Source organism: Nanorana parkeri, unplaced genomic scaffold (assembly GCF_000935625.1).
Source record: "Nanorana parkeri isolate BGI_ZX_2015 unplaced genomic scaffold, ASM93562v1 scaffold1303, whole genome shotgun sequence".
Taxonomy (NCBI): domain Eukaryota; kingdom Metazoa; phylum Chordata; class Amphibia; order Anura; family Dicroglossidae; genus Nanorana; species Nanorana parkeri.
The window spans coordinates 122,786-146,537 of record NW_017307571.1 but is presented as its reverse complement, the minus strand read 5'-3'; the positions used below and the strand labels follow the sequence as shown (position 1 = coordinate 146,537).

General features: G+C 36.8%; 1 protein-coding gene across 1 annotated transcript; it reads right to left on the bottom strand.

Moving 5' to 3' along the window:
* Nucleotides 1–2,840: 2,840 nt before the first annotated feature.
* GRHL3 (grainyhead like transcription factor 3) lies at nt 2,841–19,297 on the bottom strand. Its single transcript, XM_018569204.1, has 16 exons — nt 19,108–19,297; nt 13,699–13,879; nt 13,296–13,357; nt 12,176–12,512; nt 11,994–12,073; nt 11,611–11,764; nt 10,536–10,647; nt 10,303–10,397; nt 9,065–9,223; nt 8,666–8,741; nt 7,947–8,080; nt 7,375–7,403; nt 6,894–6,982; nt 5,973–6,058; nt 5,471–5,535; nt 2,841–3,320 (listed from the first exon to the last, which is right to left on the bottom strand). Exons 1-16 carry the CDS (start codon nt 19,122–19,124, stop codon nt 3,206–3,208), a joined length of 1,791 nt encoding a protein of 596 aa, XP_018424706.1. The 5' UTR covers nt 19,125–19,297; the 3' UTR covers nt 2,841–3,205.
* Between the last annotated feature and the right edge of the window lie 4,455 nt (nt 19,298–23,752).

Below are 23,752 nucleotides of genomic sequence, written 5' to 3'. Positions count from 1 at the left end.
AACACAACGTCCTCAATCTCTTTTTTTGCAGCCTCTGTTCTAAATGAATGGAAAGTACAGAGGCTTCCCATTCATTCAAAAAATATTTACTATAATCCAGTTTCTGAATGGGGAGGAGCTCCCCATTGAGAAACTCATGAATGAACAGGAAGTGATGTAAATCACATCCTGTTCATTAATAACTGGGGACCCATAGTACTATGGGTCTCCAGTTATTTACAAACACTGGAGTGATCAACTGATCGCTCCAGTGTTTGTCCTACCGCTCTTCGATCCTCTTCCACTCAGCCACGCACACGGGGGCTCAGCTTCTCCTCTGGATCCCCCCCTGCTCTCTCGGGCAGTGGGGATCCGAGAAGAAGTGAAGGAACCGGCGGCGGGGGGGGGCAGAGGACGGAGCCGCTGTCACAGAACTAAGGCCGAGCGGTGAGGGGAGAGAGAGGCGCCGGCTGTCAGAACCTGGCCGAGCGTCTCTCTCTCTCTCTCCTCACCGCTCGGCCTTAGTTCTTTGACAGCGGTTTTGTCCTCTGTCGTCGGCTTTAGCGGTTCCTTCACTTCTTCTCGGATCCCCGCTGCATACAGATGGGGACAGCAGCGGGGATCCAGAGAAGCCCGACGGGCGGGAGGAGAGGACATCGCGATCGACCTTGTGGGCACCCCTGTTCTGATGTGAAAAAAGAAATCAGCATAATGTGTCTTTTATCTGCTGCACTATGCTGCACTTGGCTGACCACTGAATTTTCAGTCCTTAACGTTGCCTGCTTCTTTGTGCTTCTGCAGTGGAGGTTGGACAGCAAATCTAGAAACACCTGTCTTTCTTAAAAATTCTGTCTGTCTGAGATCTTGTTGATGCAATAAGACTGCCCTGTGTCCTGTTGCTGTGCTCTTTCCATTGTGTAATATTTTTTTTTTAACTTTCAGCTATCTTCAACAACCTCAGCTTGCTAGTATAAAATGGCTTTTCCACATCCATTTCAGTCTTCTCACACAGTTGATTGTTTGATTTATTGACTATATTTTAACCTACATTGAATCCTACTGACCATTAGCATCTGTGTGGTATGGTTGTTTAATCATGCACTGAATCATATGCCAAAATCCTTAATGGTGTGCAAGTGTACTTGAGAAAATTGATGATGCTTTAAAGACAAAGGGTGTATGTGTTTTGTTGGTTGTTGATTGATAAATAAAAACTATTTATTCAATTATTTTTGAAAGCATCCTCACTTTTTCTGAAGTGCCTAAAACGTTTTGCACAGGGCTTGTCCATTTGTCAGCATATAATATGATATCTATTAATAAATATGCTGAAAAATGTAGGTAGGCAAATTAGTAATAGATTAATTGTATAATAATTAACCAACACTGCTGGGTTTGGTCTCGGGTTCTAGGCACCAATGACGAATCATCAATTTACTAATACACACATACCTTTAAACTCTGATCCCTTATATTCCTTCTTCTGCAGGATGAGTCTCCCTCTCTTGACCCACAACAACACTAATGTCCCTAAGAACTCATGGTCACCTGGACCCCAAACCATTCCACAACAGACCATTCAAAAGTGGAAAGCACCCATGACACCATTGGACTGATAAATACCTGGGACGCAATGACATTGAAACCCCCATATAGAGCTTGATATGTAAAGTTGCCATATCCATGCACACTGTGCTCTGACAGTGACAAATACCATGTTATGCCATTAGTGCAGCTGTCTAGCATACTGAAATGTTTTGACCATTCAATGAATGGTCACACATTCAGCAACCATAGTCTTGTATATTGCTCTGATGAGGATTTCAAGGATCCCTAGTGTGCTTTAAAAAAAACATCTCTAAGCCTGAAGACCATAAATGTCCTGAAAGAGGTAAAGATAAGCTTTGGGAGCTAGAAGAAACTAAAGTCTACCATGTGATGAATATTTCATGGAAGATATATTAATTGTGCATGTGTGGGGGTATGCAAAATTTTGTAATTCATATTTAAACCCGGTGGAAGATTCACAACTACTTTGTATAGTTCGTAAAAGCAGCAAGCAAGGCTCTGCTATTTTAACAATCTACATAAGCAACATATTGTATTTAAACCACTCTTTTAAAGCTTTCCAGGCATTTTTTATTAGCCTTCTGTCTAGATTTATGTAATATAAAAAAATGGAACAAAAATTGTACAAAGACAAAGAGAAATGTGATAAGACGTTGTTGAAATGGCAAAATGCATTTCTGCACATTAAAATACATAAAACATAAAACAACCGATATATATATATATATATATATACATTTATATATTTAGTAATAGCAAAAACTATAAACCAGCAATAGGAAATGTTTGTGTGGGTAACATTTTTTCTTTAAAAATTGGAGGGAGGGTTCAAAATTGGCAGCCGTTTTTGATAAAAAAAGTGTTAGTTTAAAAAGGTAATGAGAATATTCAGCAGCTAGGCACAAATGTAAAACTTTTGTGAGAAGCCTTGATAGATGTGTGGACACAAGAAACTAATAAGGTGTGTCTGTGTACCCACTTTCACCAAGGATTGGCAATCTTAATTGGATTTCGTTGTTCTCTAATCATGCCTAGGTTGAATTGTTTAATCCCAATTTTTGGGTTTTATGTAATACTGCAAAGAGCAATGATGTGTAGTAACCTAAAACAACAATCAATATTTTCAGCAGGGTAGTGCAATCAGACTAATACAAGCAGATTTCTGATTGTTTGCTATGGTTAAGACATACCACTGGTCTTTGTAACATTTTGTCTGAAGCACCATATTGCACTTTATACCTGCATATTATAGAACATGTATTATTTGCCTCTGCATCCTGCCATCATGCCATTTGCCCTTGGCAGATATCTAAGAGCAAGGTCATCCATGCAATATCAGCTCTATGTCCATAACATCCTTGGTGACTGTGCATACAGGCAATATTCAAGCCACTCATCCTCACAAGCTTTAAATTCTCCAGTTATGGATACCATAAAAATAAATCCACATTGTAAAGAGTCTCTGATGTGCTGTTCTCCTGTGACGCAGAAGTTCTATATCAGTTTTTCCAAGAAGCATAGTCTTCACAATACTTGATGATATGATGCTCTGCTGACCTGGGACAAGTGCAAGCATTGAGCAGTGTTCTGAGGTCTGTCATACTAAGGGTCTCATCCCTTAGTCTAATGAGTCTTTTGTGTTCATCCAGAAGGAATGTTATAATTCTTTTAGTGTAACTTGTATAATGCCATCTAGATCTGTGAGGTCCAGAAGGAAAGCCATGTGGTTGCTGTAATGTTGAATAATATTGTTGTCCATATTGACCAGAATCCTAAAGGAAGACGAAAGCAAATTAACAAAATGTTTTTCAGAGTTTAAATAAGTTAGTCTTCCTTGGCATCCTATTTTAAGTTACATCTAGACCTATCATTACAACATAATTAGATCCAACTAAAGAATTTTGCACCACATGTACCATAAAATATTAAAATGTGCATTTATACACTCTGGAATGATCAGTAGACAACTTTAATTTGCAAAGTATTTGTTTACTTAGCTCAGGGGTCTCAAAGTACTGGCCCGCAGACCGGTTACTTTTGGCCCACAGGCAGGGCTGCCAATAGTTCAGTAGAGCCAGCCCTGTCTCTACTGGCTGTCATTGTCTCTCCTGGCTGTCTCTCTTCGCGCTGTCCCCTGGCTGTCTCTCCTCACTCTCTCTCTCTTGGCTGTCTCTCCTCGCTCATCCTCCTGGCTGTCTCTCCTTGCTATCTCTCCTCGCTCTCTCTTGGCTATCTCTCCTCGCTCTCTTGGCTTTCTCTCCTAATTCTCTCCTGGCTGTTTCTCCTCTCTCTCTCCTGGCTGTCTCTCCTCATGTGGCCCCCATGGAAGAAGAAAACATGCCCAGTGGCCCCCAGGTCATTTGAGTTTGAGACCCCTGATTTAGCTTAATGAATAAGTTGAAGCTATGACTACATAAATCACCCAGTCACGTGCAAGGCAAAATCCTGTTGCCTTAACTCTTTTTTTTGCACATGAATGGTTATTCAAAAAGTAATTAATGCTTTACCTTTACTGAGCTATGCAAACATTTACTACTCCTTTAGTAAATTTCCTTGTGTCAGAGGCATCAGATAGATTATAAGTTTAAGATGATACCTTATTTATTCATTTCTTTTAGGACACCCCACCTAAAATATTTAATTTTAATCTAATTTTTGTGCTTAGATGTTCTATTTAATTTGTAAATTAAGGAAATGTGAGTTTCATGTGCTAAATATTTGTTTAGGATGCATGACTTTTCTTGGGTCATAGTGTTACACAATAAGCTTTTTAACTACTAGTTTTATTCTTTGGTTTCATCTTATAAGGAGGGAGATCTCTGGCTAGCAGCCAGAAACAACATTGCCGCAACAGTTCTTACAAAGTCAGCAGGGGTTCAAAACTGATTTTATCTGTCTTTAGGAGATTTTCATATTTCAGTGGTTTATCTGCCGGAATTGCTGTTTTATTCAGTTAACCTTTGAGTTACTGAGTTATTGTATTCTCGAGTACTAAAATGACAGTATTTCCATGCAAGGATTATATTATAAGCTCAGAACATGCAGCATTTATTTTTAGCTAGGAAACATTGAAACAGCGCAGTTGAAAATACACAATTGGTCTTTGCTAGTAAGTATTTACAAGTTTCGAGGTTAATATATTCCAGAATCTGAGTGTTTCCCTGTGTTAGTTTACTTTTACGCATGATACTCCCTTTATATGAGTTAAACATTCTTAAGCATTGGCTTGACACAAATATAACCTTTGATTTTCGAAACAGAAATGATCCATCTGCCAAAAACAAAGTCATAGCAATACTGTATTTTCTATAAATTGTTCCTATTATTTCAGGCCTGTTTCTTTGGTGTGTTAGGCTAAATAAAAGACTACTCTGGTGACGCTTGTGCTTACATTGTCAGGAAATGAAATTTTAACATTACTGGATAAACCATTAAGATCTCAAAGATTGTCAAGGATTGGCAAGGTAGAAGTAGGAAATAGGACCCCAAAAAGAAAATTATTGCATTGTTATATAGACTTTACTTTCCTCTATTGCCTTAATTTAAATCTAGGTGGAAATGCATGTTTTGCTAATATCTTTGGATCCTATTTAGAATTTCAAGTGAAACCTTAAATCACATTGGATGCAACATTTTGGGTGAAAAAAAGAAACAGGTAAAAATCATTATACATAGTTTTGCTGGGTATTTTATCTTCCTTGAATTGAAAATAGTAAATCATATGAGGAAAATGCATTGTGCAAAAAAATATACGAGTAAAAATGTCTAAACTGGCTCCTTCCACATCAAAAGCACAAAATACCATTGAGACTTTTCATTTTGTTTTTTTTGTATTCATACTAAAATACTTTTTTTTAAATAAAATGTTAAAACTGGTATGATAAAAAAAGCAATTGGACATAGAAACATTTAGCAAACTTACCCTCTCTTGCATTTTTTGTAGACTCTGGATATGCTTTCTTCTAATAAACCATATTTTTCCGAGATCTGTAGAATGTTTTAAACATGTTAGTTTCCTGGATTATAGCATGCTGACAGCTTTAGAGATTATTAGTATGTTGCAATTTGTTTTTATGAAAAGGTTTTTAGCATAATGCTCCCAGTGAATTATCACTTGGAAAATCAGAAAATATGCAGGTTGAAAGCACAGAAGAAAAAAGGAATATTTCTCAAAATAGGTGACATAAAACTATTTAAATATAAGATAATGACATTATACTGTATATGACACTGCTGGGTTACGTCAGTTTACACTGCTTATGGGTAACACTGAAGCAGATGTCACTAGATATCATGGCATACTATCATCTGTTCATTCATGTATGGTGAAATGTGGACTTTAAAAACAAGAACAAACTGTAAGAAGGGAATGGTGATTGATCGGATAAATTTTAGCTGATATGGATCTATATGATTTTACTTACAGCTTTCTTTAATCCAACAAGATCTGGAGTTTTCAGCATCAGTGCATCAAAAACTTCTTCTGTTTGTCTTCGCACATATAATAATACTAAAATAAACCAAACATAAAAAAGTTGTAGAAGATGAAAAAAGGTAGAACAGCAAACCATATAAACAAGAATTAACATAGATTGCTCTAACAGTTTATACTTCAGAATAGTAAGATATAAAGCCAAAGGGCACAATACACCATACTCAAAAGCAAACTGGCTGGCCTTGGCAACCTCTGGAAGTGCAGCAGTGCCTTATTCTGATGTATTTAACATGAATATAATGAGCAATCATGTGTGTAAGAAGCCTGGGACAAAGTACATAACATAAATGTTATTTTTCCTGACATCAATTTTGATTGTACATATCTGACACATCTAAACTCCTATGTAGCTTAAAAATATAAATTCAATTAGGATATGATCTATATGCAGATACATATCTACTTTCCTATGAAGGACTTATTTGTATTAACGATACTATACTGTTCTTACACACATGGATAAATATAGACCAGAAGGAGCTCACAGCCATATTAAAATACCAGTCTCAAAGCCAATACACATGCTAGTCTTGCTCTACAACTCAAATGCACATCTGCGTGCTCCTGAAAAATGCTTTCTGGCCATTGGTGAAAGGTATTTCTAGACAAATTTACTGTCATTCTGTGAATGGTGTTGAACAGGTATGCATGCAAATATGAATACAAAAGACATTTTAAGAAGGCTTCTTCAACTTAATCAATGTGAGAGCACAGTGGACATTCAATCAAATGAAGTAGAGAAAAACATTTAAATGTATTTTAGAGCTAAACAAATTATTTAAATAATATTGGAACATTAATTTGGCATGGAGTATTTCTTCATAGGCATAATAATTGCATCAATATATACCTCTTTTGGAGTCTTCAGTAGACTGTTGCTTAGATGGAGGCACGTCAAATGTGTCTGTGAAGGACGGACAACTTCTTTTTAGTGCTAGCCTGTGGAAAGACGGAAATATGAGCTTAAGTCTACATATATAATTGGATTGCATTCATTGTTTTACTAGAAAAAAGAGATACAAACAACATCCACTATCCCAGTTACTCAAATGTAGCAAATTTTGTTTCTCTGTTTATCTTTTTGTAGCTCCGATTTTTAAATGATAAGGTAGAAAGGCAAGGTAGTAAAAGTAAGGACATAACAAAATAACAGTATCCATTGCCTATTTTGTTATAATATGTCCCCATTGGTTTTGATAGTATGGTGAATACTCAAATTTCATTTGCTACTTTGGGCAGACCATAGATACAGTTGTCTATGGTTATTTAAATATTAAAGGAATATTGCAGAATCTCTGACTCCTTTTAAAAAAGAAGGAATATATTCCTACCTGTCATTATCTGTAACAGCAGGAAGTACCTAGAAAAGACAAAGAAAAGGTGTTAGGTCATAGTTAAGGCAGTACTGAAACAACTCAAGCTTTAGAAAACATTCTCTAGTGCTTCCATGGTGTCTGTGTCTAAAAGGGTAGCCATTGTATCCTGTCCAGAATGCTGTTAGCTAAATCCTACACTGAAAGATGTGTTTATCTTGTTAAATTCTTATGCCTGCTATTGACTCAGCAGATGGTTTAACACACGTTTTCAACATTTAAAACATGATTTGCAAAAAAGAACTTTAGAGTGACACAGTTGACACGATATTTTAAAGCCAACACCTCTAAAAGTAACATAAATGCGGCATGTCAAATGTTATCCCTGCAACTATTCTCTCTCTCTCTCATATTTTTTTTTCCTTTTCCTAAACTACAGTTTTTGCTGTTGATGTAAACCTATTTTGGCCTACCTGTTCTGATACAATATAAAGGAGCACATGCGATGGAATAAAAGATCAGACTATAAAATATAGGGGAGAATATGCGATGGAATAAAAGATCAGGTAATATTGTAGTAAGATGCTTACCATGCCGCATCTTTGAAGATTGGAAAAGTGAATGTTAGGGATGAACAACACTGGCTGAGTTTCCATATCTATCAACGGCTTCAGGTATGTGATGTCTGTTCCTCTGTATCCTGGGAGTACAGATGCTTTTATATCTGTCAGGTAAGGCATTTTAAGTAAGTGTTATTATGGGAAAATTGATTCAGCAGATTAAAAGATTTTATTCAGTGGACAGTTGTAAGAATTTGACGTCGCAAACTCTCTCCCAAATCACAAATATGCCAATTGATGCAGTGCTAAATATCTCCCCCACCCCTCCCCACCCCACCACTTTCCACCAAGGGTCTTTTAATGCAAAGACATTTCATTTTAGGATATTTAACTACCCCCCTCAAGGACTCATTTACATCCAATAAATTACATCACTTATTTTTCAGATGTATGCCACTTACTTTTGATAACCATATCGATATACATTGCCCCTGTTAGTGCCTAGCTCAATATTATATAAGTGCATTTGCTTTACTAAAGGATTACAAAATGGTCACTTTGATCATCCAATCATGTAAAGGCTATTTTTTAACCCCTCTTCACATAATGAATTATTCAAATGAAAAACAACTTCACTTTATTTACTTTGCTAAGTGAACATTCTCTTTTAGTAAATCAAATGCCAGTGTAGTGTATTGGATTTTGCAGTTGTCTCATCATCATAAGCACAAGTTGGTTTAGCAAATTACCTTTGCTGGCATCTGGCCCCTTTCCTTTCCTTCTAAACTGCTTGCGTTCTTCATCCCGCATCTTGCGCTCAGCACCCTATGTAAACAAGAGACAAATATAATTACCATTGCTTGCAAAGATCAAGGGCCTGATGTAAGCCCTAGGAAAAAACATTTTTTGCTGCCCATAGCAACCAAACATGTGTCATTCCCACAGCATACATGTGAAAAGGAATCATTCTGATTGGTTGATGTGGGCAAAAATATATTTTTTCCGATAGAATACTTATTGTTTGTCCCAACCATACAGCACTTTAATAAGGCTGTGTTAATTAAACTGCAAGTTATCTTCTGTCTGCCTATTTACTTATTATGCTGGATGTAATGACTGTCACATGCTTCATTTGTAGCTAGTCATACCTTGTCACAGAATATTTTGATCTGGCAGACAGCCCGATGAATGAGTCTCTTCACCCCAGTGTCATAGTCATAAGTGTCAATCTGGAGATTTAGAGGCACACCCTTCACTCCCTTCTGAGATGAGAAATCTGTGCTCAGGCAGTTAATACTAATGAAGATCTGAAACCAATCAGAGAAGTACATGTTAAGGCAAGTAATAATGTTACAATTTAAGTCAATATTTTCTCTATTAATAAAACTGCAACATTTAGATTGTGACCTTGGATAAAAAGGTTCCGAATTGTTATAACACTACAAACTCATCACATGAACTTACAGATGGAAGACTCAACCACCTGTCCAGTCTTGTTTCTAAGTGGAGCTGAACTTTAAACACTAATATATTGTCACTGAATTCACCTGTCTCCCTGCCAATGTTTCCAACTGTTTCCTCCCTTGCAGATAATCCCTAGAGATCCTAACAACTTATTTTCCCCTCAGGCTCAAAACCCACCCAGAAAGTATCTCTGTTTTACGTGGGAACCAAGATTGTATCAAAAACCGTTTTCATAAATTTTTCTCTTTGCCAAGCAACTAAGTTTATTTTTTGCGTGCACCTGCCTAGCTTTTCGTGAAGCCGCTCTTTTATTGTAGTAAATTACACAATACTGGAGTATATTCCAAGTTCTTACGGAATTAACAGATCTGTACATTTCATGACAAGAGGTATGCTGTGCTGGGAAAAGGGGTAGTTTCATTCTGAGGATAGTAGAGCTTTGTGCTACACACTCATGATCACTTGTGAGGTCTCTTTATCTACATTATTTGATCAGGTACCTGTTGCACACCTGCTTTTTCAACTGTCACATAAAAAAGGGAGAAAAAAAACTCACAGTACTTTTTCCATATTGATAAAATCATACATACTGTATGTTGAATATGATAACAAAAGAAGGAAAGTAATTAGAAAATGATGGAAGCTGCCATTTGACTTTCTTGGCTGTCTCTGGCTGCAATACCTTCAGGATTTGTGGTTTAGAACCCATGTGCACAAGATGACAGACATACATCCATATTTACATACTTATTCTTAGTTAGTAGCTCAATTTGTTGAAGTTTTAATATAACAGCCAGACAACTAGCATTTTCAGGAGAGGTCAGCATGTTTGTACTTGTAAATAACTAAATAAACCTTTATGCAGAGTAAGTATTGAAAAATGCAGCTTGTGTTAATATTCATGCAGAGATAACCTTATTACCTTGGCCTCCTCATTGACGCTCCATACAAATGACAAAGCATTATAGGCAACTTCTTCAATGCTCTCAACAGTGTTGCAGTTTTCTTTGTAGTCAGCTGCAAGACAGACAATGATATCCATTACTTGCTCATTCAGAAGAAATGTAAAAGTGATATAAATCTTATTTCTTAAATTATCAAGGTATTATATGATTATACATGGGCCTTTCAAGTCTTGAATCTGAATGGACATACCAACATCAATAACTCTTTGCTTTGCAGTTGGCTGTCTGGAATGCCAGTGTTTCCAGCGTTTTAATTGTTCTTCGGGATTCTTCTCATTATCAAAGACCACCATAACAACACTCTGCATGAAAAAAAAAATATATAACTACATATAGCATATTAAATTAAAAACAAATTATCAATAAAAGTGTTATGAATTTTGCAATAGCCTAATACAAACATCTTTTACTTCCATTTTTACTTTTTTCCCCTAAAGTATATATTTTTTACTGTGCAGTTTAAAATGCAAAGATTTGTCCAATGTTCCATGTTTCTGCAATATATTGTATATACCTTTGGAAGTAGCTGGGATGTTAGGGGAATATATAAACAACCATTAAATTCTACCAGTATATTAAATATACAGTATCATTTTAGTATGACAAAAACCAGTGTATATTTTTTTGTTTTCTGAATACTTCCATGTCCTATTGAACTTGCCAATACACAAGCCGTTTGCAATGCACTCTCCCTTTTCCATGGGTTTGTTAGTGTGAAAAGACATTTTATGGGAGACTACGCTTGTTGTGAGCAAAGATCCCACTAGGAAAATATGAATAACCTGCTCAGTACACATTAAAACTATAGATGTTCATCAGTCTTTCTTTATAATGGGTTCAACATTTAAATGGGTCTTTTTTAACGTCTGAAAAGAAGGCAGTTTGTCAGGGGAGACACAGCACTATATGTAAACGCCACTTATAGACTCATTCTGTTTGCGTTGGAGAAAGAGCCTTGTGTTCTCAATGACTCATGTCATTTTACTAGACTTTCAGAAATAGATGCATTTGTTCCAATTCGTAAGGTCTTTTTGTCTCGGAGTTTGTTTATTGTGTGGCCCAATATATCAATGTCCACTGTGTTCCTACCTAGCTCTGATTCCTTAAGTTTATTGTAGAAATATACCTTGAACACTTTCCAAGCCCTGATATGGTGCTGCTACATCAAATTACAGAGTGCTTTACCATACTCAGGATTTCTTACAAAATGATTTAATCTGTAAATCCAGATTTCTTTTCTAAAGGCCTCTGGCTGTTGAACATACCTTAACTTTATTAGAAGACAGTTGCAAACATTTCCTGCTGTCTGCTGTTCGAAGGTTTACTGGATAAAATTGACCTTTGTTGAGATATGCCATTGGAGAATCACCAGACTTAACGTGAATAGCTTTAGGGGATTCCAGTGTGTATTCAAAGTCGCTGCAAAAATGATAAACAAATGAAACAATAAAGAATATTTGCCAGATATTGAAAGAAACTAAGGCTACGCTCAAAATATAATCAGTTACTTTATCATCAAGTAAACTTGCGGCAACCAATATTTGGCTTTAATATAGTTCCATATGTTCTTTTAAATATTTCTGTGTCTGTCTACACTGTATAAAGGCCATATTACAGTTTAAATACTGGTTGTATTTAAAAGACTTACCGATTGGCTTCAGCAGGCAGGTATTCTGCAGAGCAGGTGGATTCTGCCTGGCCTCTAAGAATATCATTGAATATGAGAGGCTGTGGGGAAAAAAAGAAAAGAAAATAGATATAAACATAGCCAAAATTGTAATACGATTTCTCTTGCACACTATTTAGTGGACAGTAGTTTGTAGTGTTTACCTCTGGGTTATCTTCTTTAAATGTGCTGTCTGGTTGCCAACGTTGTTGTGGTTGGGCTACGTGTAATGGTTCAAAGAGGTTGTTCAATGAATTCTTCTCATACACATCACATGATGAGGTCATAAAATCCTCATGTGTATCAGTGGTTAATTTGTTGGTATTTGCTGGCAAATTCAGTTTATTGGGATTTATCAGACAGTCCAATGTTAAGTAGCTGTTCTTTTTATGTGAATCTGCATAGTCTTGTGTGGAGGAGGAGGAGTTATCATTTAGAAATTTCATTAGATGAGTTGAGCTTTCGAAAGATGAAATGTCCGAGTCGTACTCACTGCAATGTCTAAAAGTAAGCAAAAAATGTAATTGATTACAAAAATACATTAAATATGGACACATACATTCGAACATTTCTACTACTATGGGGTCTATTCACGAAGCTGCCGAAGGATCTAGCCGTAGCTTCGGCCGATCCTTCGGGTAGCTTCGGCCCCAGGACCCCTTCGGTTCAGTAGAACCGAAGGGGTGCTGTACGGGCTATTCACTATAGCCCGTACAGCTCCCGAACGTGGCCAAGCGACTCAGTCGAGCCGAACGCATATGCATCGTGATTTTATGGCTGGCTCCGGCCACTTGCAGAGAGATCAGCGTCCCTGGTGATCTCCAAACAGCAAACTCTCCCTGGCGCTCCAGGAGTCTCCCGCTCCCGGTCGCCAAGGAGAGAAACACTGTTGTTTCTTTTTTTTCTTTATTCTGACACGGAGCTGTGTCAGAATAGAAAAAAAAAAAAAAAAGTTTTTGCCCATTGGAATGCTTCCTATTAGCTATTTCAATTTGCAATAGCCAATAGTAAACTAGCATTGTACCCGCCCTCTGCTGCAGTTCTCCATCAGGTCCATCAGCAGAGGGCGGGTACAATGCTAGTTTACTATTGGCTATTGACCCGAAGCCATGCGAAGCAAGCCGATGTACGGCTGATTTCAGCCGATATACGGCTGAAATCAGCCATACAAGCCTGAAGTGAATAGCCGAACAGTGTTCGGCTCACTTCACTTGGGGTCGGTTGTTCACTCGGCTGCCCTCAGCAGCTTAGTGAATAGACCCGTATGTTTACTTCTAAAATTACCTTTTCGCTTGTTCACAACGATCTGTTGATCCTGGTGGAATTATTCTTTTTTCTCTTGGGACCTAAGGCAAGATGATAAAGGATAACATTAAAATCAAGTAAGAAAATCATGCAAGATCAAAGTTGCGCCAACTGTAACTCATCACAGAAGAGTGATGCAAAACCCCATAGTACAAAAATAATGTCCATTTTGTTAAGGAATTATCTTGTCTTAGTGTAAGAAGATAACAAAAAGAGTCAGGAACATCACTAGACAGGAGGCAAAGTAGACATGTCTAATACTTATAAATAGAAAGTAATGCCACATATGCTACTGTATGTTTTCTCAATCATGGATATCCTTTAGTCTGCCTCAGACTTACTGTCACTGTTGTCAAATATGGGTAACAATGAATTTACTTGCCCTGTAGTAATCATAGAGAAAGCTCAATGCAGCAACACCATCGTCGTCCCCATTTGCTCTCATCATAGCTTTGGTAGCTGCTGTCATAGGGTTATCCACATATTTGGACCATGCCTCTTCATCAGTGGAGTAAGAATACTTCTGGAAATTGTCATTCTGGAGAAGCATGACTGGCCTGTAACTGAAAAGGAAGAATAGTTATTTATAACTATATTATAACTTAGTCTTAGCCTTAGCCTTAGTATATTATAGATATAGTTATAGCTCAGAAGCCCAAGATAAAAAAAAAGCTGTATCATGCATGCCTATAATTCAATGCATTCAGCTAGAATTGTTGAAAAGTTGCCTGGTCAGAATCATATGTAACAATATTTGTGTATACCAGCAACAAATTTTAAGACACATGGACAATGATACAGGAAACATTATATTGTCTACATCAATGTATACCAGTTTTAAACATGGTAGGGTTGTTAAGCATATAACTAAGTTGCAACCGACATTTTGCCTGGACCTCACATGAGGTAGAAAACAGTGGTAGGTTACCTTCAGCAGTCAATCTGATTTTATTTTTTCTAGGTTCTGATTAGTTTCTAAAGACAACAGAGACACTTTCCTCAAGTGCTTTATAAGGCAGATTTTTGCTATTGAAGTAATGTAAGGGTCCACTCCATGCAATATATATGGAAATAGTGGGTCTGTGGCTATCATCCCTTCGTGCCTCAGTTGAACATGATACCTAGGAAAGGAGTGCGGTTACCACACACACCTTCAAGTCAGACAATTGCTGATGTGGGTGACAGACTGTTTAGTTACTAATTCTCCTCCTATTAGACCACAAGCCATGCTTTCATAGCAAAGCAAACACATGTTGCTCACGGCTGCCAGCATTGCTCAGGGAGGTTACAGGTTCAACCAACTGGAAAGGCACCTGCCTGTGTTATTTTAATACCCAGGCTTCTATCTTCAATCATTTCTTTTCATTTGCTCTGTATAGATCGTACTGAGCTGTCATTTCTTTACTTTTGGCCGCTCCTAACTAGTTGCTTTTGTTCTCCAGGAAAACTCTTTTTCAGTCCCTCCAGCACAGGGAAATGTATAAATATGTACTCTGTAAACATACCGATGTTTAAAAGGGAAGCAATGGTCTTTTTCATGTATCTGAATGTGATCAGCTTAATAATATTAATATTATTAATATGTGTTAAATATTGAAAATGTGCTTCTGTTTGTCCAATAATGGAATAGATACACAAGTGCAGCCATGTCAGGAGACATTTAGAAAAGATGCAAATTATATAATATCAAAAAGAAATGTAATAAATTAATTGATTTACATTTTTTCCTTATGTATGTGAAATAGGCACATGACAATATCAGAAAACAAGCAATTAAATATAAAAAATTAAGTTCAAGAGTTAATAAACTTACTGGTGTCAACAAAAGGTAGGTAATGAGGTCATAGAATGTTTGATGGAATAGCTAAAGGCATGAAGAGGGTGTGTTACCTGTAGCACGGTGTGTAGGTGGGTAAGCAGAAATTATAGTTGTATGCACTGTTGAATTGGGTGTATTGCCTTTTGTCTTAGTTGATGAGCCACTCTATTCTTGGCATATAAAACTTTGATCTTATGCCAGTGTGCAGATTATTTTTGTATGACATACTCTACAAGCATTTCCTGGTGCGTTTGTGAAAACAGATTTATATATGTGCGAGGTTAAACCATACTTTAGAATTAATAATGTATTTTATTGAAAGAAGATATATATATATATATTTATGTATATATATACATACACACAGATTGTGCTGCCTTACAAGTTATGCATGCAGCAAGAACACATCTACTTTACAATCTGATGTATTTGACAACATTAATCAGCACTTCATATGGAATGCAGTATTACATACTGCATATGTCCATGCATACACAGCTCTGATCAGCAGGTAAAAAAAGCTCTGATCAGCAGGTAAATAAGAAAATAGACTAAGGGCTTGATTTATTAAAGACAAATAAGCCGTTCATTTGACAATGGTACGTTTACTTTGAAAGATACATTTCCCTTAACTTAGTGGATGAGACGAACCTTTGCTGTTTTCTATCACCCAAGCATGTGTTATTTTGTACGTTCCTTGCACTCTATAGAGTTGGCCACCCTGCACTCTAGTATGTCTAGGGTTAAATACTTACATCATTACTTTTCCCTTACACTTCTTAGCTGTAAGAGAAGTGGGTCTCCAAGTCAATTGAGAAATTACCTGGATTTCATAGAAAGTTCAGTAATATAAGTATGTTTCACTTGGATTCCATTTTGGAGCCTGCATGACCGTTCTCACGAAATGGTAGTTCCATCTATGTCTGTGCCTGCATTCTTACAATATTTGTGGCCTAGATTCCCTTCTTCGTCTTAGTACAGATTCACTACAAAACACACTTATATCACTAAGCAGTCAAAGCAATAGGTGCCCCTATATTTTAATGTGAAGTGGATTTCAACAGATCAAAAAGGAAGACAATTAAATATATTTTGGCTAATGTTATTTTACAGTAAACGGGAACAACTGCAATGTATTTTTCCATTGATGTGCCTAATAAGTTTCTGTATGGAAAATGGAGTCCAGGTCAGAGGTATTGTTTATAGATTTTTGAAGAAGATAGATTTGCAAACATTAGAGTTTAACTGGAAAGTAGCAATAATATGCCAAGAAAATGTAAGCAGCAGTACTTGGCATGCAGTTCCTTATGATGTCTGCTGGATATCATAGATCCTAAAACAACATTTTGGGGTGATGTACAGTACAAAAAAATACAATTTATCTATTTTACTATAGAAACTTAATTTTTTTTACTTTTTAAAAGTCAAAATGGTTTCTGAAGATCTGTGTCTGCATTTGTATGCCCAATTGCATTGTTTTTATTAAGGCAAGGTTTGCCTTTTCAGTAGGTTTGTAACCAAAGTATGAAGAGTAGCAAAAAATATGAAATTACACAAAAAAGGCCAAACATGCTGAATTTAGACCCAGCGATTTTCTGATTTATAGGGGTACTTTACAGCTCCACCTTTGATTTTGACCCCTTCACTTGGAAAATGGAGAGGTGCCTGACTTTCTCCACTGTCCTCCATTAGGTTGTATCTCTGCAGTTACAAAATGGTATTGTGGCTTAAAGTTATAATCTACTAGCACCAATATATATTGTTGTTGCCATTTCACAATGCAGTTATTTAATTTTACTAGAGGAGGAGAGAATGTTCACTCTGAATACCCAATCATGTGCAAGGAAAAAAAATCCCATGAGATTTTTGCTAGAACATGATTGGCTGATTTATGATTCTCAGCTACTTTAGTAATTTAACCCCAATATGTTTCTGAAGCACAGCCAAATTTCCAGTTAAACCGTGGCTGGGGCATCACACTGTTTCCCTGTGTGGCTCAGTAATCCTATATTTAATAACAAAACCAATTAGAAGCCTGTTGTACTCCAAAAACCCTTGTGCAGTGCCACTGAAATGACTAGAAATGAGTAGAACTACAATCTTCTGTTATGGGTTGTGAGGCACATTATATCACCACTGATAGGGATAACAAAAGGATAATTATATGCACTGAGTATTAAAAGACCTTCCAGAGTGGCTCCAGACATGTGAAGCACTTAGAATAATTAGCATACGACCACAAGACAGCTTTCTTCCAGTTAACTTTTTTATGCAAATGACTGCAACTCCAATGCTAATGAGCATACAGCATATTCTATAAGATGTTTTGAGTGAAACTGCTGTACAGCAAGAGCGAAACTCAAAAATCAAAGACACCCAACTTTTGTATTCTTGGTGCCAAGCTGTCTCAAGCAAATTAAACTGTGTCTACATTCCACTCTTTTGTCTTAAAAATGGCTTTTCATTGAACTTGCAAAAGTCTTCAAAAAGATATGATTTAATACCTTTCTAAAAGTACCACACCAAACAGTTTAATAGTTGCATGCATGTTTTTAAGAGACTCCAATTAGATGGATTATGCAGTCTTTATTTTATAGGGATTTGTTTTATTGCTGGAATTCAAATAAATTTCCAGTTTAGTACATGCAGCTCCACATAAAAATTCTTTGAAACCAAAGTCATTTATTGAGCAATAAGAGCTATCTGACATGCACATCACTTCTATAAGTCTCTTATGCTTTAGACAGGCACCTTCTATTAATTCTAAATACAACCAATACACTTTTAGGCTTTCCTAGAACTGCCATAGGTAACACAAGCTAAACATTTCAGAGTAAGACACAAACAGTTGTATTAGATTTTAGAATTAAAATGTATGAGGTTCTGAAAAAAAAATTAACCTCAGACCAAGTTCAAGCTACAGAAGACATAAAAAATTGCTTTTAAGGAACTAATATATATCAAAATAACTGTGGATATATAGACAATTTTAATTTTGTTTCTATAGATTTTCCATGTTAGGGTTTCCCCTAAGACTAGATTGAATCTGTAACATTTTAAAATGTAAAAATGAATGATAAAAAATAAGGATATCTATGTACCTTACATTTTGTATTAATGTCTACTATATTTCCAAAAATAAAAATTAAGGATAAAAATATAAAGCTGATAATGTGTATTTTATGTGTTGTATACAGGTCTACTGTATTTACAAATGTTGGGTTGCAAAAATAAGTTTAGAGCATTAAGACTTCAAAATCTTTAGCTCACGTTGTACATTCTAAAGAGGGAATTAAAACTTATGTAGACATTAGAACATTCTGGTATTAACTAATGAAGAATACGTTGTCATAAAATATGCCTCTACTTCAGTGAGTTAATGGCTCAGTTTACTGTTAGACAGAGGACCCTGGAATCAGATAGATTCATATATAGATAGATAGATAGATAGATAGATAGATAGATACACAAATAAACACACACTGAAAATATAAACATACATAGACTACATACATACATACATAGAGACAAATGTACACAAATAAATACACACACTTAAAAATACAAACTGATAACAGATAGATAGATAAAATACAGATAGCTACGTAGACACAGATATACACAAATAAACACACACTTAAAATAAAAACAGATAAATACTACATGCATACATACATACTTACATACCAACAAACATACATACATACACAGAGACAAATAAACATGTACACACACACACACTTAAAAATATAAACAGATAATGGATAGATAGACAGATAGATAGATAGATAGATAGATAGATAGATAGATAGATAGATAGATAGATAGATAACTAGACACAAATACACACACACACACATTACAAAAAATGACAAACAACTACTACATAGTAACAGTACAGCTTCAGCAAGTTAGACTGTAGCATGCCAATGTAATAAAGCACAACCTGTGCATGTATTGGTGAGTACTTACTCTAGTTCATTAGACATTTTTCCTCAAAGTTCTGTAAATGGCTCTTCTCCAAATTCTGTTGTTCCTCTAATTCTTGTTAAGCACAGGCATCCCTTGGAGAATGATGTTTTAGATTTGTGTGTGAGGATTTGTGTCCAGGTATCTTTTGTGACAGGTGGGCTCTTGTAGAACTCCGGAGCTGATTGGCCGATGAAACAGGTGCCTTTAGACAGGCACACCTCAGCAGGTGCAGCACTTAACCCTACACAAGCCAGAGCAGACATATGAATGAACCATAGCAAAGCAAACACCTCCCCCAAACAGGTAGAGAAAAGAAAATCCTTAAAGAAACTCAGACTTCAGGCGAAACTTAACCAAAACTAGAAACGTGTATTTGCTTGTTGAAGGCTTGTGGTTGCATGATAAAGATTAAGCAACAGAGTTATGAATATGACATCTTTGAATGCATTTAATTAAATAACGTGTATAGAGTTTCGCTATATCTAGGTTTATTAAATAAAATGTGTAGTAACTCTATTTCTTTAGAGTATTTAGTATAACAGTTAGGAATTGTATAAAATCATTTTAAAAGAGTCTGTGCTATACCTGAACCATTTTGTTCTATAAAGTTATCTGTTTTAACCTAACTTGGTTTAAGCCACTTCATCCTCAATTTTTATCTACGTTGACATTTTTTAAAACTTTTTTTATATGAACAGATTTCTGTGTAGTAGGATCATAAAGTAGGGTATACAAGATGTGAATTTCTTCCGGTTCTTCATGATCCAGCTAATATGAGCACAGTGTGCAACCGGCATCCCTCGTTCAGCATATCAGAGGAGCAGTTTAGAAAATTGTCGGCTGAACAGAACTAGCAGCAAATCAGCAGACAGCCAGCAGCCGCTATCAGAATACAAAGGAAACAGAAGGGGATTCCTCCATCAATGATCATACGTGTTAATGGAGGAATCTGTTCTATTTTTTTTTGTTCAGACCGCAGGTGGAACGAAAAAAATGTAACCATGTATACCCGGCCTAAGTTGTGGGACCAAACTACTGCCATTGATGAAATTAGCATATATTTTACTTAGTTTAATAGCAATATCAATTCATAAAACAATATACTGAATATTTTTTTAGTATTTGTATTGACATATCTATTAACATATATCCCATAAACCCTGGATGGGTGTGGTAAAAACCTGAAATGGAAGGACCCAGGTCATAACCAAGATGTCTATGGGGTACAACAAACAGCACAGAACCACAAGTTAGGAGCCAGCTGGTGTATGTTCTGGTAACATTATTGTCTATAAATCATTGACCAAATATAACATAGTTTTATTTATGAGCCACCAGAAATGAGTGTGTTTAACCATGATATAACCAAAACCCTACCATGGTGGGTCCTTTTCTTCTCACATCTCGTGTCTGGGAGCTTATACACACACAATTCGCGTAAAGGGGTCTATAACTAAACATATCCTATATATGTATATAAGATATGTTTAGTTATAGAATTCTTTACATGAATTGTGGATGTATGAGCTCACAGACACGCAGGGGTGACCCGAGGCCGTGTGTCACCCGGAGCGGATACCAGGTGACACCCCGCTGTGACGTCACCACGCACGATGACTTCATCGCGCATATACCACCATCTTGATGATGGTGAGATAGGAGGGGACGTTCCCATGGTAGGATAAGGTATGCCGCCTGGGTCCCCTCCTCTCTACTGCGCAACTGTCAATCTCTCAGTCCATGACCGAGTGCCTGACTTTTCAGAAGGGGTTACACCAAAATGACTATAAGTCATTTTGGTGTCACCCCTCCAATGGTTTCACCCAGGTGCAGACTGCACCCCCCCTCCTTGTGACGCCACTGCAGACACAAGATGTTGGAAGAAAAGGACCCACCATTGTGGTGTTTTTGGGTACAGCAAACCCTTACAGTCATATTTGGTGGTCTGATGTCAGTGAGATAAAGCTAGGTTGGGTTAAGTGTTTTCTCATAGCTCTGTGTTCCTCCAAGATACATGTGATACTAGGAGTATCTGCACTTCACTTACCCATACATGCCAGTATTATTATTATTATTATTACATAGTATTTATATAGCGCCAACAGTTTGCGCAGCGCTTTACAATATAAGGAAGACATTACAGTTACAATACAATTCAAGACAAGCTGGTAAGGAGAGCCCTGCCCCTGAGGGCTTACAATCTAAAAGAGGAGGGGGAAATGATACATGAGGTAGCTGTGGTAGCTGTGGGAATGAATTATGTGAGAATGTGAAGGTTCAGTGGTTAGGTTGAGGTGGGATAGTCTTTCCTGAAGAGATGAGTCTTTAGGGAACGCCTAAAGGCAGTCAAGGTGGGAGATAGACGGACAGGTTGGGGTAAGGAGTTCCAGAGGATGGGAGATACTCTAGAGAAGTCCTGGAGGCGAGAATGGGAGGAGTGGACAAGGGAGCTGGAAAGCAGGAGGTCAATGGATGAGCGGAGGGGACGTTTAGGGTGATACTTTGAGACAAGGTCTGAGATATATCCGGGGGCAGAGTTGTGGATGGCTTTATAGGTGACTGTTAATATTTTGAATTTTATCCTCTGGGCGAGTGGAAGCCAGTGGAAGCCAGTAGATTACAGGTGTTTATGCCAGCTCAGCAGAAAACAAATATGATTGTTTGGATGGTTGGGCCATTTGCAAAAAAGCATTATTCACTTAATGTCCATTGCCTGCTTATCTGATAACACTGTTCCTCATAAGCAAAAATAATGTATACAGGACCTTTCTCATAAAGTATGCAGACACATCATCCATTTTTCTGGCTGTTATCCTTATGTAATGCAATGCTAATAATAAGCAATGGTCAATCAGATTGTTTAAAAATTTCTTTATTTTACATTTTGAATATCAAGGACAACAAGGTAGACAGGGCTAAAATGTATAGCATTGCATCATGGACATACCTTACACAGTATGCACAATGCAGTACTGTATGCAAGTATTTTAAATGTTTGGTAAAAGAACCATTAGCTGACAAGTGTAATAAAAGCAACTTCAGACTTACAGAGGCAAACGACAGATGTGCTAAAATGTCACTACATATATTTTGGTACATTTTACATAAAAAGAAGAAGTTTACTGCATCAAGGTCAAAGCCTCTGCACAGGCAGTCATTGCATTTGCATTCGATTACAAAGCATCTGGTGAATCTGTGGTGAATGTGCAGAGGTAACCTTCCCCTTATATAGGGCACCTGTTACAGCATGAACGTTTTAATAGAACTGAAGAGAGCATATGCTTCATTACAAACATAGCACACATATAGAGCCAATTTTGGGTTAAACTAACACAAATGGAGGGGAGTTTTGAAAATAGTCTGTGATAAGTTTCAAAAAGAATTTATATGTATAACAAATGAGGTGCTAGAGAAGTGTCAGCATCTTTGTAAAGTATGTATATGACTAATTATATAAGAAATGGGGTTTGCTAAGCAACACAAACTCCATAATCTGAATGTTGGCCAAATTACTGGTGGCATACCAAGAATCTAAATAGAATATTTTTGGGTTAGTGGGTATGCATGTTTCTGTAGGACCAATACTGAATGATATGTGCACTAATAAAGGTGACTGTCAAAAACCAATAAAAGTTAAAAAAAAAACCCACAGTGGATGCTTTGTTATAGGTATTACATTGTGCAAGTGCATATATCCATGCATGGGTCATGGTACGCACAGATACACAATTTAATCTGCAGCTACTTGCAAATGCATTTTGGATTGATAAATACCAGTTCTTAAGCTGCCTTATTTGTGTTTACAGCACTTTTACACTTTACTGAGCATTCTTGGTGATTATCACATTATAGTTTTTGTGTTTTTTTTTTCCTTTTTGGTAAAATATCTGCATCTAAGCCACAAAAACAAATCCAACAGAGTATTTGTTGGATGTACAAAGGTTCATGCCCTCATACAAACCCATAAGGGACCCATAAGTGCGCCTATCTTCATAGGGAGTTTCTCCACTCGTATACACCTCTTATTATTAACTCTAGCCCAGTGACCTACACAAACAATACAAGGTGCTTTTTATTTATGTTTGCGCCTGTTGAGCATCACATGCAATCCCATTACATTAGCTCCTTTCCAGACCAAGCAATGGAAGAGGCAGAAACACTAATGTCCTTTGAAAGCAGTTTTGTTGGATACTAAAGAAATTAATATAACTCATCTGTAATTGAATTACTTAAAGCCCCCATTCACGCCTGAGCGTCATGACAACACACACAAAATAGCTCGATTTTGTATGTGTTGCTAAATAGCACCAACAAAAATGTGGCTTTAGTGGAGTTGCATTTCGCTATCATTCATTTTAATAGCACTCCAAGCGTGTGTTCCTCACATGCATGCCAAAATGCTTGGTACAAAGTAACAACAAGACTTTTGATGCCTATGACTAAGCCCATTATTGGGTAAAATATGTCAGAGTGAAGATGGATCCATGACAAGATGATGTGTACCTGTGTGCTACAATAAACTCGTCAGCAAAGCTTGCAGTGTGCAACCAGATTTTTTTCTGTAACTGCTGATGTTGGGGTAAGACGGTCTTGGCCAGTGTGCATCCGCCATTCTCTCTGGTGCTGCTGTGAAGGAGTGGTGATA